General features: G+C 41.6%; 1 protein-coding gene across 1 annotated transcript in view; it reads left to right on the forward strand.

Annotated features, from left to right (window-relative positions):
• Positions 1-14761, forward strand: part of malrd1 (MAM and LDL receptor class A domain containing 1) — a 90454-nt gene that overhangs the window by 16995 nt on the left and 58698 nt on the right. The window contains exons 6-15 of the mRNA XM_072686909.1: positions 766-891; positions 1937-2089; positions 3223-3328; positions 4880-5247; positions 7010-7443; positions 9359-9446; positions 10698-10877; positions 11001-11160; positions 11522-11678; positions 11805-11915. Of these exons, the coding sequence (XP_072543010.1) occupies positions 766-891; positions 1937-2089; positions 3223-3328; positions 4880-5247; positions 7010-7443; positions 9359-9446; positions 10698-10877; positions 11001-11160; positions 11522-11678; positions 11805-11915 (1883 nt within the window). The remainder of the gene's footprint in view (positions 1-765; positions 892-1936; positions 2090-3222; positions 3329-4879; positions 5248-7009; positions 7444-9358; positions 9447-10697; positions 10878-11000; positions 11161-11521; positions 11679-11804; positions 11916-14761) is intronic.

A 14761-nucleotide genomic window follows, 5' to 3' on the forward strand; every position in this document is an offset into this window, starting at 1 on the left:
AATGTTCACTCATTTCAAATTGAGTGTAACATTGAACATGACATTTCCTAAACTGTCCCACTTTTCCCAATCTTCACCTTAGTGTGGTTAATTACACACTCTTCTATAAAAACGAACAATAGTACAATGCATTGCTAAAAACAGCAAGCAGCTGGCATCCTAAAGCCAGCATTTAGTGCATATTTTTTAAGAGCATGAAGTCACAGACGCAAGTCTGCAAGCCTCTTACCCCTACCGACATGTGACTATGATTAAACCACTTGAACATCAACAAGTACATAACGACACACATTTACATTTATGGCATTTAGCTGACGCTCTTATCCAAAGCGACTTAAAGGGTTACTGGTATTACAGAGGTGAACCAATGTAGTGTTAGGAGTCTTGCCCAAAGACTCTTATTGGTGTAGCGCAGCATAGTCACCCAGACTGGGAATCAAACTCCAGTCTTTCATAGTTAGACTCACTGGCAGGTAGTGGTGTTATCTGTTGCGCCACACCAACCAACCTCTTATTAGAGATTACTCACCAACTGGACATGATATAAAGCAAATGTGCATGGCACATTACATATGGTTTGACTCGTAAGCTACATTAGCCTTGTAGCTCTGGTGTATATATATATAAGTTCACACATGTATTGGTTCATCATCTGCATTTGGTGTGGCAGGAAATGTGCATGCTCTGGGATGTTGGATTTCGATTTCGATGTTCAAAGAAGCTAACTTTGGCTATTTCTGTCTTTTTGTTTTGTTTTGATCACAGCGGGAGCTCTTCTCCCCTTTCCAAGTTCCTCTCAGTTTGACTGCGGGGCAGGCGTGTGTGTGGATGCAGAGAGAGTGTGTGACTTCACTCCAGACTGTCCCAATGGAGAGGACGAGGCCAGCTGTGGTCAGTATAGTGTGCTGTGGTGTGGCATAGTACAGGCCTGAAGGCTGCAGCTTTAAACTATTACAGTGATGTTTCTAGTGCTAAGAATGAAGATGTCTGGGATCAATAGGACAGCTGGAAGAAACATGCTAAAGCTAATGCTGCTATTTCAGCCTATGCTACTAAACGTTTTGAACTTTTAAAGCAACCCCAGCCAACATGTTCATGTGGGGCTCACATGGGTGGAACGGGGGCTAGCCGAGTTCCAGGTGGGCATGGGCTCTGAGTGGGTTTGTACATAAGTTTTTAGTGGGACCCAGTTGGGCTTTCCAAATGGGCCCCATCATTATAGCCCACCTTAATCTCTGTTCTGTTCCATGGATATCCCCTCCTGGTCCCTGGGACCTGTGTGAGTTGAAGCTGGGCTGTAACAGTGGGACCCATGTAAGATAAAGCTAGGCTGTAACAATGGGACCAATGTGAGATTAAGGTAGGCTGCAACGATGGGACCAATGTGAGATTAAGGTGGGCTGCAACGATGGGACCCTTGTGAGATTAAACGATGGGCCCCATCATTACAGCCCACCTTAATATCACACGGGTCTCATGGTTATCCCCTCCTGGTCCCATCACTGACCCTGTTGGGAATCTATATGTGTGGAACCCGAGAACAAAACCCTCTGGTTACTAGCATTGTGGTGCTCCACTGACCTGTAATAGGAAGAATAGCACATTGCCATTCCAGGCTTGGAACACCAGAAACTGCATTTCGTATCTCTGGTTCTGTATCTCTCAGCTTGTCTAGAAATGCGTGTCCTTTAGATGTGGTTCAAAGTGCAAATTACACGTCCTGGTTGTAGGGGGAGCCAAGGAGCAAGAAATGTCAATTGTCACATAATGCTGCTTAAAGCCTGGGGTTAACTTAGGATCAGTTATGTCCTGGATCAGCACTTTTACTCAAATTGTCTGAGTTGCATTTGTGCATTTCCCCATATTTTGGCATAATTATTGCCCTTATGGCAATAATTATGTACTGTGTGTGTGTGTGTGTGTGTCTGTTCTGCAGCTGCAGAGTGTGACTTTGAGATGGACTCATGTGGTTGGCATGAGTTTGCCCCAGGAGATGGTTTCGACTGGGTGAGGAGCTCACCAGTGGAAGTCCCCACAACATACCAACACCAGGCACCTCCCAGAGACCACTCTTCCAACAGCAGCAGTGGTGAGTGCACATGTGTACACACACACACACACACACACAAGAATGCATGCAAATTCAACTAAACGAGAGCCTGTTGTGTTTGAAAACACCAGTGAACATCTCTAAAACCATTAGTCACTTAAAATGACAGTGAGCATCTGCCCATTCATTTTTGGTAATTTAGACAGACATTAGGTGATTTTTTTCTAAGAGCTAATAGGCAAACAATGTTTCACTTAAGAAGATATGGTGGATGTATTGGCTTTGATTATTAAATAAAGGCACACAAAGCCCACAATAAAAAAATAAAGCTGGAAAAGACTTAAGCATTGCTAAAGACCTTGTGTGTACACAGTTAACAGTTAGACAAATTGCCTGCAAATAGGGAGAATCCAGAACACCTAGGAGTGGGTGTCCTGTTAAGATAACTCCAAGAACACCATGCGTGGTCCTGAAAGAGATAATATAGATCCCAAGGTTACAACAAAAGACTCTGCAAACTTCAAATATGTGTTTTTTGAGAGAACAATTCATTCAAAGGTATCTCAACACAGTTTCATAGGAGAATGTAGGAGCAGCACTCCATGACCTGAAGCTGAAGAGACGTTGGGTAATGCAACAAGACAATGACCCAAAGCACACAAGTAAATAATGGTTGGAAAAGTAGAGGATTTGTATTTTGGAATGGCCAAGTCAGATTCCTTACCTAAGCCCTGTCAAGATGCTGTTGCATGACCTGATAATTAGCCTGCTGTGATGTTTAACTGCTCCACTGATGCTTACCCAAAGGTCAATTTCTTGGCCTTGTATAGCATTTTTTAAATTTTTTTATTTCTGGCACCATTTAGCTTTACTCTCCTTACTCTTACTCTCCTCCAATATGGCACTGCATCTGCCCCGAGTCTTAGTAAAGGCAATGAACAGTTTCCTGGACAAAGAGAATACAAAGACTGTATAGATATGCAGAATTTACGTTCTGTCTATTCTGATATTGCCTAATCTGACATGATGTTGTACCTGTGATCTTGCCTGCCTCATGCATCAATGTGTCTTGCACTGGCTTTTATGTCTTTTAGCTCTGTCAGTCTTTTATGTACCTAGCTGCACTCATAATTCAACATGACATCAACAATGCTATTATATCTGTCTTTTAGGCCACTTTATGTTTGTCCTGAAGAACAGCAACAGTTTTTCTCAGCGTGCTTTACTCCATAGCCCAATATTCCAGCAGTCGGGCTCCAACTGTACCATTACATTCTGGTAAACATGGGGCCAGGGGGGCGGGAAAGCTATAAATCATTGGGTAATCACTGTACAATAACTAATATGTGTGTTATATTAGTGAGTGATCAACCTATTCATGCTCCACCTGCAAATTCCTTCTTTTATACCAAACGTGAAGCTTTGCTGGCCAAGATCCTATTTAACCTAATGTGAAGTTGTAGCTCACAGCTCAACATACAGACTTTTAGAGTGTGTTATTATTTCTAATGGTTATTTTGAGGGGGTGTAAAAGATCACATTGTTAGGATAGACTAAAGGGCAGCTTTATACTGTAATCATTGACTAGTTTTGATTAGCCAGAACAGCACAGTCCAATTCTACATTAAGAAATTGTAGAAACATTAAGAAAATAACTTTCTGAATTTTGTTAAAATCTAAAATGTTATAAAAATAAAAATGTGGTGGGTTATTAAAAAATATATTTTGTTACACTGTTAGACTGTTAGAAAACATTTTGATCTGAACCATGGGGCCCATTTGATCTTCATTTGAACAATATTGAGAGATGAAGGCGATATAGTTAAACACACGCAACTGAAGAAATGTCTTGTGAGTGTTAAGACACCCCTACATTTTAAAAATGTCATTATTAAAATTAGAATCAGGTGCAGAACATCATTTTGGAGGAGTTTGTCTTATTTAAACCTAAGACCATTAGGTTTGCTCTTGATTGCTGAGGTGAGTGGAATCACCATGGAAAGATCCAAAGATCTCTGAAGCCTTGAGAAAGAAGGTTGATCAAGATGAAGAGTCATAAATGACATACTGTGTAATTAAAACATAAACTTATTGTAATCATGAGAATAAATCTTGCTGTTATGAGATATGTCATCAATGACATGTTGTAATTGACATATTATTTCATCATTTTAAGAAAATATAAGGTAAAAATATTTTGTTATTATGAGATATTATGTTGCAAAAACAACACATTATTATGAACATCTCGCAATTATGAAAAAAATATGTTGTTAGAGAAGTGTCAAGGTCTGTGTTAGGAAAAAGGCCAACATTTTAAAAATGATAACCATAATGATTTTGCTGCATCATTTGTAGGTAATATAATAATGTAATTTTATAATAATATGGTTAATGTGTTTTTAATACAACAATATTTATTTTGTAATAAAGTATTATAAGTATTATATGTATGTGATATTAATTTAGAACCTGGAGACATATAAATCCCCCAACTGAAGAATCATCCAATAGCTCAGGTCTAATACATGCTGTCTTTTGCCATGTAAGACTTTAGGAAACATTATAGCATCTTTATAAAATTTTGTATGATTAAGAGTTAAAATTAAATTGCTCCGCTTTAGCCTTGATATTAATAATTCACATATTTTTAAAAATAATTGACAGTTTCTCAGTAGTGTTCAGTGAGACCTTCTCTGTTCTATATTGATACATAAAAGAATGCATTTATGGGAGGAGCATGGATCGGTCAATCGAATGGAAGGCTGGAATACAGGACCTTAATTACTACCGCCAAAGCCACCTCATTATTTCTTATTTTGTCCACAGGCATTTCAATGCTGGTCTGTCTGTGGGTGCTGCCAGCATGTATCTCCGAAGCAAGGACATGGACAACCTTACCGTCCTGTGGCGGACACTCTATCACCAAGGCAACCACTGGCTGCCAGTGGCCGCGCAGATTGGCCGGCAGACCAGGCCCTTCTACATATCAGTGGCCAAGCTGAGTTTAGGCGTGTACGAAGGCATCTCGGCCCTGGATGACATCACGTTTCATAACTGCTCACTGCCAGCGGCTATGGATGAGTGTCCCACTCCTGACTACTTCCACTGTAGGCAGAGCCGAGCGTGTGTGGAGCGCCTCCAGCTGTGCGACCTTGTGGACGACTGTGGAGATGGGTCGGATGAGGAAAACTGCTGTAAGTCCTTACTCTGACAGAACCCGGATAGACTTACTCTAATAGAACAGCTGTCAGCGCAGACGGAGTCAAGGACATGGGTAAAGTCAGGGAAGAGTCTGGAAATGTTTCATTTGTCCTTCCTTGGGAGAGCTGGAGGGGTAACTAAATGATATTTTAAGCCTAAAGTGAGCATTGTCCAATAGGAGCCTCTTCACTTCATGTGCTGCTGGAATAGTTTCTTTAGTGGCTAATGTAGCTACTTAGCAAGAGAAGCTATGTTTAGCTACACAGCATACTTTTTTCCATTTCCTAGATCGTATCACACAGTGTCATTATCATTATGTCATGTGGGTTGATCTACTGCAAGTGTGGTTGGTGTTGTGTGGTGTGATGTGTTGTAGTGGATAACGACATTACCTTCCCCAGTGCAGACTAGGGTTCAGTTCCCCAGCCAGGCAAGTACACCACGCTACACCAATCCGCAATAGGAGTTCATGGGCGAGATTCCTAACTCTACACTACTTTTGCGTACCTGTGTAACATGCGTAACTCTGAATAAGAGTATCAGACAAATGCTGTAAATGGAAATGTACACATGGTATACAGGAACAATTAGCTGTCTACTTTCTCTTGATTCGATCCCCAATACTTGACCACAGTCCTTTCTACTACAGTAATGTGAAAAAATTAGAACACCCCATGAAAACATTGACTGATGAATCTTGTTAAAAGGCACATGCACAAGAACTGCCTCATGTTTGCCTAAAATAGAATTTTCTCATACTGACAATCTGAGGACTACATTTAGCCTCACAGCTAAGAAGTATCTGTGCTGCTGAGGGGAGATGTAATTCTTAGGTAAGGTAAGGTTGTGTCTCATTACTTGAAATGTTATTGTAAAGGCATTAGCAACGCTACCGTGGCAACTGCCGGCCTCACCCAGCTTCACTATTGTGGTGTTAGCATCACTTTCACGGTGCCCAGCATCACTTGCTACGGTGGCATTAGTCACAAGCCATTTTCATAAGGTCCTCGGCCCTTCACATCCAAAACTGGTAAACATATTATCTTAAAGCTCTGAGGGCAAGGCTTGAGTCATTTACCAGACAGGGTCACATGAAATGGTACAAGTAACACAATATATGTCATTTTATGCCACGGAACCTTGTTCACAATTAAAGGCAGATATTTTGTTCCCAAACTCCCCATTATTGAAATGCCATCATTGAGTCTAGGCAGCCAATGGCAAAACTAGGCCTGTCTGTTTTTTTTCCTAAATTTTACATATTTAAATATGTGGCCAATTGTTCTTCAATTCAACAATATTGAGAGATTTTATAGAGGGAGCTCATATAACTAAACACATACAACAAAAGATATGAGGTGGCAAATTATAAATGTAAGGTTTTTATGGGGTGTACAAATTTGTACACATGACTGTATAATATGAAACAGAAATTAAGGGGATTTATGAGTGTGTCCCCATAGATTAGTAGATTTATCTGTGTTAAGAAATTAAAAACAGTACATTTTTATTACAGATGGCATATCAGTATGATATCAATACCAGGCTGATATCAGCAGGAAATGCTGGATTAGATAAATGAGGGTCTGATCCGGTCCTAGTAAAAACAGCTCATTTTAAAGCTCAGTAGTTTTTAAAGCAGAAATATCAGATGCTGGTATCAAGATTTTTGCACTGGAATTGTAATACTGCAAAGGACAAAGTGGTATCGCATGTAATCATTCTTTCCCTCCTGCCCTCTGCTTACTTCTCCAGCCCTGGAGCTGATGTGTGATTTTGAAGACGGCTTATGTAGTTGGACTCAAGACGAAGAGGGAGACATTTTTAACTGGAGCCGCATCCAGGGGCCCACACCCACTCTTAACACTGGCCCCTTCAAGGATCACACGTGGGGCACTGTGGAAGGACATTACCTCTACATCGAGTCCTCCGCTCCACAGGAGTTCAAAGACACCGCCATTCTTATTAGCCGACCCTTCAAGCCCACTGTCACTGATAGTCGGGACCCAGTGTCTCCATGTGTCTTCCGCTTCCACTACCACATGCTGGGCGAACATATCTTTTGTCTAGCCGTTTACATCCGCAATCGGAGTGGAGGGCGGGGCCAGATGCTGTGGGTTCGCTACGGTCAACAGGGCAACCTTTGGCACAGGAAGACGCTGTACCTCAACAGCGTGCGGCCCTTCCAGGTGAAATCCTCAAACCCTTTACTCCACGTTTACACAGCAGTTACACTCTTAATGCATCTGGAGGATCGAGAGGGGATTTGCTTGGCAGTTACTATAGTATCCCAAGTGGCTGCTATGGTGTCTTAGGTGGTTGCTAGCATGTTTCCAAGTGGTTAGTGGAGTCTTATTAGTATTACTCACAAAGGATCAATGTGAAAGCAGGTATTCATTCCAGCACCTCACCTGTTTGGAGACTAAAACATAGTAGATTCAGGTGTGTTACAGCTTGAATTAAATTAAAACCTCCAAGTGGTTGCTAGGTGGTTCCTATGGTATAGCTAGGTAAAAAATCACTGTATGATCAGCAGCAATACAAGAGGGAATACTGCAAAACTCAGTGACACACTGTAGAACAGACAATGGTAACACTAAGGTCAGACAATCAATCACTGCATAAAATACAACTGCATACTAAGAGAGGGTAGCCTGTGGGGACTGACTACACGCTGACAGTGAGTGAAGGAGTGCAGGGACACACCCAATATGCAAAAAGATGATGCCAAGAGCCAATGGGACAGTTTTAGGAACTGCATGTAGGGGCACTGCTCAAGGCCCCTGGTGTGCCAGATTGAGAAGCCCTGTAGCATTTATCCAAGTGACTTAGTCAACATGTGCACACAATAGCAGGGTGAAATCTGTTGGTCTGACATGCTTTTGCTTGTTCAACTCAGATTTCCTGACCTCAGTAAATCCCAAATTAGGGCGAACGAAATGTAGAAGCCAGGGTCAGGTGTGTGACTTCAGACTGGACTGTCCTGATGGCTCTGATAAAAAGGACTGTGGTATATATGTGTTTTCACCATCAATCTTTATACCCAGCCAGTGAATCCATAAATCTATGTCTCCATCCTTAGCCTTTGCATATACTGTCCCTCTCTCTCTCCACTCTAGTAATGGAGCAGTGCCAGCCCTGACCCCTCCGGTGCCACTTCACGCTTAGTGGCACTGTATTTGTATCATTGGCGCATAAGAAAAATGCACCAGCGTTTGTGCCTTATTCATTCCTATAGGAAATGATTTCATAAAAAATCTGTAATACAAAAACAATATATCAGATAAATGTGTACAAGCCCAGCTCGATATCTCAAAAATTACGGGATGAGATACTTTGCAGAAATGCAGAAAAAAGACCAACACAACTTATTTTTGTCACCAAACCAGTAAACCAGCTATTTGTCAGTAAACCAGCTATTTGAGCCCACTGTGAAATCATATTACCAGTATGCAGTCAGACACACCAAACAACTCCTAAACGGCAACCATAATCTAATAGTGGCAACTAATTACAAATATGTCCATTAAGTTAATTACAGATATGTCCATTAAGTACTGTATATTGACTCAATTAAGGTTATCATCAGTGCTGCCTGGCTCTACCCTTATGTTTTCCATAATCTAAAAGAAACAGGAGCTGGTCCTTGCTGTATTTACCAATTGTGCATTCAGAAAGGACTAAACACTGCCATTGTTCCTGAGAGGGGTTTATTACAGCCTTCATAGACTTGTTTCATTACTTTGAACAGCTCTCACCTACTCACATACGGAAACACACACACACACACACACAGAGCCCTGTCATTCAGCTGATAACTGTAATCAGATGTTCTCTAAAGCACTGTAACCTTGGTGATGTCTGCTATCAGCAATATTGAGGCCTCTACCCCAGAGCTGTAAAACTTTCACCGGTAGTTCATTAAGCGTGTACACACACACATATACACACACATACACACACACTAAAAATGCAGCCATGGCACCTTGAAAATCCCCACTTGAGTGATTTAAAGGGGGTTTCTCTTGTGACTTTGCTCTCCTTTCACCTGCATCTCTTAACCTCGGCTTTATCTCTTTCTCTCTCTCTCTTTATCCGGCTCAGATTTTAGTGGAGGGCACAGTAGGAGATGACTTCTCTGGAGATATTGCCATAGATGACCTGTCCTTCTTGGGCTGTGAGCCATATGAAGGTGAGTGTGATGCACTAAAAACCATTGAAAGGGCCAGATCATGGAAAACATGGATTTTAATGCCTCATGAAAAGATGTTCCACTGGGTCTCACAACTCTAACAATTCTGCCAAAATACTCAATGTATGTATTTTTGAGGGCTCCTGTCAATCACAGGCCCTTAGAGTCATCCTAAGTCCCCCCATAAAGCGCACCCCTGTAGATGCTTCACTGTCTATTCAAATATGTATGGAAAGTGAGCTCCAAAAACAGCATTTGTCTTTCATCACCTCGTCATGTTGAAGTGATACATTGAGGCGACTTCAGACATTGTGTATAAGTGTAGAGGGGCACTGTGCTGTGCTTTGTGCTTCAGACATTGTGTATAAGTGTAGAGGGGCACTGTGCTGTGCTTTGTGCTTCAGACGTGTATAAGTGTAGAGGGGCACTGTGCTGTGCTTTGTGCTTCAGACATTGTGTATTAGTGTAGAGGGGCACTGTGCTGTGCTTTGTGCTTCAGACGTGTATAAGTGTAGAGGGGCACTGTGCTGTGCTTTGTGCTTCAGACATTGTGTATTAGTGTAGAGGGGCACTGTGCTGTGCTTTGTGCTTCAGACATTGTGTATAAGTGTAGAGGGGCACTGTGCTGTACTTTGTGCTTCAGTCTTTCTGTATAAGGGGGTGGGGGGCATTGTGCTGTTCATCTCAGTATTAACTCATCCCATAGAAACATCAATTTCTTTGTCGAGCATAAACACCATTTGTTGGCACATTTGACTTATTTTACTGTATTTGTAACACAGAAATGTCTAATATCTCTGTAATGCTGATTTAGGTGGTTCTAGTCCCACTTTCTACATTCTATAAATTGGCCAATATTTTGTACAGGTGATCAACACTTGGCTTAGGACTCAGGGTGTAGGGAATCAGCTGTGATCAGCCTGTTTATATATGTTTAATTATGTACATTTAATGAATGCATTGATTGTTTGCTAGTATACTCTTAGTGACTTTAAATTAATGATATTTTTTCATGTTAGATTTTGGAGTTATATATAATCTTGTTGAGTCCAATCATTTGAATGAACAAATGTTCATGATTTGGTCCAAAAACACTGTTTTTGTGCTAAATTTTAGTAAAAAGGGAATTTGGAATATGTTCACTTAAAATAAACATCTACATAGTGATTGTTTAGTCGCAGCTGTAGATGGGAATTGCTCTTTGAAATTTTGGTTGCTCACCTACTTATATGTGTGTGTGTATGTGTATAGGTTCGCTCCCCTCTGTGGAGTCCAGCACTCCAGCTCCCCCCCCTCCTCATTCCTCTGTTCCTCCTCACAGCTGTCCATTGGGCCAGTTTGTGTGTGGGTCTTATGGAGAGTGTGTCAGCCAGGGTCAGGTGTGTGACTTCAGACTGGACTGTTCTGATGGCTCTGATGAAAAGGACTGTGGTATGTGTGTGTTTTCGCTGTCAATCTTTATACCCAGCCAGTGAATCTTTCCACCTATATCCATCAATTCATCCATCCCTTTCCTTAGCCCTTGCATATACTGTCCCTCTCTCTCCACTCTAGTAATGGAGCAGTGTGATTTTGAGGGCGGGGATTTCTGTGGGTGGAATCTGGCCAGCCCCGCCCCTCCGGTGCCACTTCACGCTTTCCGCTGGCAAGCAGGACAGGGAGAAACTATACACTACGGAGAGGAATTTCATAGGCCTTTTCATGACCACACACTGTGAGTTAGGCTGAGTGTGTCTGTGTGTGTGTGTGTATGTAGTGTGTTCTGCTTAAATGTGTGTGTTGATTATTGCTAGGTCACAAAGGAGCCTTTTTAGATTTGCCAGATAACTTAGGCCCAAAGTCAAGCCTGTCCAATAGGAACAGAGCTGAGGGTCATTTCTAATGCACAATCCACAACTTCGGGCTTAAGCTATCTGGCTTACTGAAATATCCTGCTTTGTGAAACCACCCGTCTCCCCCGAGATCTTTTTGTGTCTCTAATCACTTTCAAACGTTTGTTTCTTTATTTGTTTATTTAGTTGTGTCTATTTTTATCTATTGTCTATTATATAATGTATGTGGGTGTGTTTATGCAGTGGCACTTTGGAAGGGTGGTACGTGTATGCGGACAGCTCTAATGGAGGATATGGCCAAACCTCTGATCTCTTGACCCCGCCCATCACTGTCACTGGGCCCCAGTGTACTTTAGGATTCTGGTACTACATGAGTGGCCTTACTGTGGGAACACTACAGGTGAATGTCTCGTTAAATTAGTGAATTACTTCTTATAATACACAATAAAATGTTCCTCACCTGTCCTGGAACCTTCCTAATGGTATGTAAGTCTGTTGCTTGTCTTTTCTATTCTTGTGTTTGTAGGTATTTATCAAGTCTGCAAATGTCACGCATGAAGTCTGGTCCGAAACTGGGAACCAAGGAACCCGCTGGATGCGTGGCGAGGTGTTCATCGGAATTCGTCACAATTTCCAGGTCTGTAAAATGACATAAAGGAGAATCCCTTCAACATCCCGCTAAAATGAGTTCTTCTGCACAACATTTGAGCACAAGCCAAGCAGATGAGAACTACAAATTAGTTCAGAACAACTCCTACAGTCTTTAATAGATTTTTTTAGTTCTAAATTCCAAAAAATAATTCTAGGAATATTTTAGTAGCTAATGATACTATTTGTCATATTCAACTAATACTGACCATCTCACCAGAGGCCCACCCAGTATGAATGGTGCAAGGAGCCAATAAACGAGATGTAAGCTTTACTCAACATGATGGCACTGCCTGAACTTCCAGTGAACTCTACAGGTCGCTGTATTTCATTGCAACAGTACAACGAAGGCTCAGATTCACTGACACTATATGGACAAAAGTATTGAGACACCTGCTCATTCATTGTGTCTTCTGAAATCAAGGAGTTTATCCTTCTGTTGTTGGAGTAACTCTCTTGAGTCTCTACTGACCAAGGGAGTTTGATTGCATTCAGCAAATGAAGTATTAGTGAGCTCATCACCCCAACTCCACCACTCATACCAAATGCCTGGCATTAGGCGTGGTGCCAACCCCATTTCTACCGGTTTCTAATGCATCGGTCAGCAGACACCAGTGCTAGCCAGAACTGCACTGGAGTGATGTGGGGAGAAAGTGCCACCTATCCACCCTGGGTAGATTTGCAAGGCCAATTGTGCTGTCTCGGAGCCCTGGCTGCCGATGGCTAGCAGCATGACCAGGATTCGAACTAGTGATCCTCTGGTCATAGTAACAGCACCTTATTCCACTGGACCACTCCCCCCATGCTTGTTTCATTACATAGCACATTACAAAGTACTGCCATTACTAGCATTATAATGGTTGTTGGTATATCTGGGATATATATATATATATATATATATATATATATATATATATATATATATATATATATATACATATTCAATCAAAAAGCTTCCATTTTCATTTGAATGGAAATTGTACCTGATAATAATAATCTAGAAGATTTAATAATAATAATAATAATAAGAAGAAGAAGATAAAGCCATACCGCTTTAACCGTAGTCATCAATATATAACATGTATTCAAACAAATACCAGAACAATGAGCCAGCTTTAGGAGGTTTGAATGACAGTCTAAAAGGCTATTATAGCAGGCATAACTCTAGCAGTGTGAGCTGTGATTGCTAATGTCACTGAGTGTGTGTACTAATGACACTCTCAGGTGCCCTCAGGATGGAAAGCAGTAAGGAGCGTTCAGGTTTGTCAGAGTTTTATCAGAATGCAGCAGCCGATCGCCGACATTTCTAGCCTCAGGTTAAAGCTAATGTGAGCGTGTGAAGAGACTGTTGGGCTTTGTGATCTGGCAGAGTTGCTGGATAACTTGCACCAGCTGTCTGTCTGTAAGGCCAGAGAAGTTCACTTAACGTAAAAGATTTGAGAGAAACCATTGCTCTAATTAAATTACGCATTGTTGAACCAACAAACAAGAAAAATAAAATAATAAATACTGATAGTTCAGTCCTGCATTAGCTCAAATGTGGTCGCTGTAATACCAGCATATAACCACAGTTAACCAAGATATAAGGCATAGATGAGCCTCAAGTACTTTAGTAAATGGACATGAGAGTGTCTTTTAAAGGAATGCTGAACCTTTGCACACAACCATATAACATATGTCTGTGTGTCTCTGTGAGACGTCTGTGTGTGTGTGTGTGTGTGTGTGTGTGGCTGCAAAGCTCAAATGTTAGCTGATTAGAGCAGCTCTTGATCTGTAGACATCTATTCAGAAATATCACGACCTTTCTTCATCTGGTCCTTCTCTTGGCATCATTAACATTTATCCACACAGACACAGACTGTATGGTTCCTTCCCTCATCAGTGCTCGGCCTTGAAGTGCTCTTCAGAGGCTCCCTGTAGGCTGAATTATTCCCTCTTTGCTTGCTATCACACTCTTAATGCTCGTTTAGCTCCATCTACTCCACTCCACTCCACTGCTGCACACTTTCACTGCACAGTCTACTCTCTCTAACCAGCATTAGCAAGTTAGCTAGCATTATGAAATGGGATATGCCCCTAGTTCATTAGGTCATGTCTAGCAAGCTCAGAAAAGCATTTATTCTTATGCTATTTGCCCTTATGTTTTTAACCCAGAGTGACATGCTGGAGTGCTTAGTTATCCTCTTAGAAATCACCCCTAGCAGGCTAATACTAATACCTAGATTCAAAGATGCACAAAACCCAACATCTACGCATCTAATCTAATGGTTAACAAGGTTTACACACCTGGATTTAGAGATTTTCGGCCGCTCTTCTCTGCAGATCCTCTAAGGCTCTGTCAGGTTGAATAGGGACTGTCAGTAGACAGCCTTTTTTAGGTTTCTCCAGAGATATTCAATTGGGTTCAAGTCAGGGCTCTGTCTGGGCCACTCAAGGACATTCGCAGAGTTGTCTTTAAGCCACTCCTGTGCTGTCTTGGCTCTGTACTTTGCTCCATTCAGCTTTCCCTCAACTCTGACCAGTCTCCCTGTTCCAGCTGCTGAGAACACCCCCATAGCATGATGCTGCCACCACCATGTTTCACTGTAGGGATGGTATTTGGCAGGTGATGAGCAGTGCCTGGTTTCCTGAAGCCATGACACGTTTAGAATTGAGGCCAAAAAGTCTAATCTGGGTTTCATCTGACTGGAGAATCCTTTAGATACTTTGATTTTACTAAGGAGAGGCTTCGGTTTTTGCTCTGATATGCATTGCCAACTATGAGACCTTATATAATATGAAAGACAGGTGTGTTTGTTTTCAAATCATGTCCAATCAACTGAATTTACCACAGGT

This window comes from Salminus brasiliensis, chromosome 9, assembly GCF_030463535.1.
Source record: "Salminus brasiliensis chromosome 9, fSalBra1.hap2, whole genome shotgun sequence".
NCBI classification, from domain to species: domain Eukaryota; kingdom Metazoa; phylum Chordata; class Actinopteri; order Characiformes; family Bryconidae; genus Salminus; species Salminus brasiliensis.